This window comes from Acanthisitta chloris, unplaced genomic scaffold, assembly GCF_000695815.1.
Source record: "Acanthisitta chloris isolate BGI_N310 unplaced genomic scaffold, ASM69581v1 scaffold40745, whole genome shotgun sequence".
Taxonomy (NCBI): domain Eukaryota; kingdom Metazoa; phylum Chordata; class Aves; order Passeriformes; family Acanthisittidae; genus Acanthisitta; species Acanthisitta chloris.
Genome location: NW_008673887.1, coordinates 1 through 3,405, shown reverse-complemented (window position 1 = coordinate 3,405; position 3,405 = coordinate 1). Strand labels below are relative to the sequence as shown.

General features: G+C 40.7%; 1 protein-coding gene across 1 annotated transcript; it reads left to right on the top strand.

Moving 5' to 3' along the window:
- Window positions 1-516: 516 nt before the first annotated feature.
- On the top strand, window positions 517-1,828 carry CKS2 (CDC28 protein kinase regulatory subunit 2; the record flags this gene model as incomplete). Its single annotated transcript, XM_009075117.1, has 2 exons — window positions 517-644; window positions 1,776-1,828. Coding segments are annotated over 2 exons (181 nt in total), but the record flags the coding sequence as incomplete, so codon positions are not given.
- Between the last annotated feature and the right edge of the window lie 1,577 nt (window positions 1,829-3,405).

Genomic DNA, 3,405 nt, shown 5'->3' with positions numbered 1-3,405 from the left:
AAGCGTCAGCCGTGAAGGCAGTGCCCGAGGCCGCTTTAAATCGTAGTACTAATAAATGCAGTCTGTAAGGCTTTGGAGACCTGGCTATGATCTGTTGGTTTTCCAATGGTCCAGTCGCTTCTGGGTTATAACTGATACTGAAGTTCACTCTTGTAGGCTTATTGGAAAGCAGTATAACAAGTATTTCGAGAGCCCAAAGTCCTTATTTTTCAAATAGCAGCCAGGAACATGTGCTTCTATATAAATGGAGCATAATTGGAGCGTGAAGGGAATTAATCTCTTCTGGAAGGCAGGTTGGCTTTCAATATACAGTTGTATTGCAGATGAAATGTTTAATACATTAAAGCAATTTTAAGCTGCCTTCTGGGAGAGATGTTTCATAATCAAATTTGTGGTAAGTCAGCACCCTGGGGAAAGTGAGTGTTCCTAACGAGACTAATTTACTGTCTTTGAGTACAGGTGTGTTCAAGTTTTTAGTGCACAGAGGCATTAATGTATGTCTGTTTAAACCTGCAGACATGTGATGCTGCCACGAGAGCTTTCAAAACAATTGCCAAAAAATCGTCTGATGTCTGAAGAGGAGTGGAGACAACTTGGTATTCAGCAAAGTCTTGGCTGGGTTCACTATATGATCCATGAGCCAGGTAAACACATCTGAACAGAATTAGATGAACACTCTAGAAATGTCAGCTGCCTGGTGCTTAGCAGAAGTGTGTAATACATGATTCCTTCTGATGTGGAGTCCAACTGGAATTCACAAATGAATGTTTAGACTCTTCATCTCCTTGATATTTTAGCCTTTGTTAACAAAGGCAAGATGAGCTTTGGTTTTATTCCCCACATCCTGCTCCTGGAACTGCAAGTGCTAGACAAAAAGTGCTGGACTGGGAAGTGTTTCTACCTCTGCCTGTAGAAACAGGCTTCTTGTGAATTATTATATAATGTTAGTATCTCAGTGACTGAACCAAACTTTATGTAGCAGACGATTTTTAAATTATAAAAATCAGCAACTGACACACCTGCTTTTTTTGTACAACTTCATAGATGCTTAGGTAGGCAAGGTCCTGTATTAATGCTCTGAAAATTCTACAGTGTAGTCTGAACTATTATATGGCCTATTGAAAACACAGTATTGCAGCTGATGGGGTGGGAGGCCCTAAAACTCTACAGCCATTCCAGGTAACTTAACATTGGCAAGCCTGACTAAAAGTAACAGGGCATAGATGAATTGCAGCAGCATTGAGTTCCCAAGTTTCTGAAGAACCAGGTGAAGAAATCAGCAAAACCTTCCAGAGTTTCCCTTTTCTGGGTACCTTTGATACTTTTTTGGAAGCATTTGCAATTAGATCAGATGAATAGTAGGTCAGCTGGCTGTATTAACTTATGGCTTTTGCTGGTGCTCAACACGATATACCTAATAGGTGGCATCAGTGGTTTGTTAGTCTTAGTTACGGTAACAGAGTTCATTAAATAGGCTAATATAAACAGACAGGTAGGTAGCACTAATACTGACTAAAAATACTGTCTGTTTTCTTCCAGTACTTCCTTCCTGTGAATATCTTAAGTTTATGATATTGCCAACATTTGGTGAAAAAGTTAAAAATTCCTGTTTGACTGCTGTGTTCAGTTAATGCTACATGTGGGGCCATATTTGGACTTCTGAATTACTTATTTGACAGCAAGCATCAAATGTTGTTCAAGACTTGCTGAATGATATTCCTTTAATCAGGACTTGAGTGACAAGACTGACACTTTGTTCCATTTTCTTTCTGCAGAGCCACACATTCTGCTCTTCAGAAGACCTCTTCCAAAGAATGATCAGAAATAAGCCTCTCCTAGAACTGTGTGTGCATATATATATTTATGTTGGTAGTATTCAGTGAATATTTAATTTTACAAATTATGCATCCAAGCCTGTGTATAAGCTGTATTATTCACAGAAAGAAGGCCTGATTGAATACAATTCCAAGTAGGCTGCTACAATATTTATTTGTACTTTTAATGTAAGTGCCTATGGTGTGCTGTGTGTTCTGGCTGGCTAATCAGTTAATATGTTTGGTAATTGTAAACTCCTCTTCTAGTGTACTGTAGTATGTTCAATGGTACACCTGTCTTTAGTTATTTGTCTTAACAGATAAATGTTTTATCAGAAACTCTAAATGCCTGGAGTTCTAATTTACTGGACAAAGCAAATACTCATTATTTAATATGTTAAGAGTACCTCCTTCAGAAAAGAAAGATAACTTGGTGAACCTGTTTTGTTTCTCCGCAAGAATTATTTTGCCCTACAAAAAGTTCTTGATTCAAATTGGGAACTGCAGGTGGTCTGAAAAGAAAGCTGTGTCAGGAAATACCCAGACCAGCTTCTGACATGCTGGGACTCTATTGCTGATGCACATTATAATGGGGTAATCATTCTGTAGTGACTCCTTGTCATCCTGCTTTGCATGAGGTGAGTATACAGTGTACTACAAATAGTCATTCTGAACTTTCCCTGATGCAGCATCAAGCCATATTCTCATGTCTTATCAGTATATTCAGATTGAATATACTCACTGAGAGGGTGCTGAAACAGGCTCCCCTGTCAGAAGGGGTCATGGCCCTCACCTGGTTGGTGTTTAAGAGTGTTTGGACAACACTGTTTTACTTTGGGATTGACCTTTTTGGAGTCAGGGGTTGGACCTGATCCTTGTGGATCATTTCCAATGCAGACTATCCAATGATGACTTGGTATAAACCTAGTTTTGACTAGTTCTTAATATTTCATGGAGATATTTGTGTACTTGTTTGCCAATTTTGATATTACCAGACAACTTTTCATTACAAGCTTTTACTTTACAGGTGTTCAGCCATCTCCAGGAGAGCAGGGCCCATCACACGTAACGGTTCCTTGGGAAGACAAATGCCACCACTCCAGATGTCCCTTCTTCCTCCCACCTTATATACTGAGCATGATGTCCTGTGCTATGGAATATCCCTTTGGTCAGTTTGGGTCACCTGTCCCAGCTGTGTCTCCTCCCAATCTCCCATGCAGCCCCAACTTCCTTGCCAGTGTGGCAGTATGGAAAGCAGCAAAGGTCTTGGCTCTGTGTGAGCTCTGCTCAGCAATAACAAAAACATCTCTGCATTATCAACTCTGTGTTCTGCACAAATCCTCAGCGCAGCCCCATACTAGCCATTCTGGAGAAACTTAACTCCACTTCAGCCCAAACCAGCACAACTTATCATTTTCCATCAAAATTGCCACTGTAGCATCTTGGGATATTTTGTATTTGACTAACTCTAGAGTGCCGGGGGTTCATCTCAAATGTGAGTTAGCATTCCCGCCGTGTGGGATTTGGAAGGCTAACAGAAGGAGAAGTGTGTGCTGGGGGCAGAGCTGCACACGCTGCCGCGCCCGGTGAG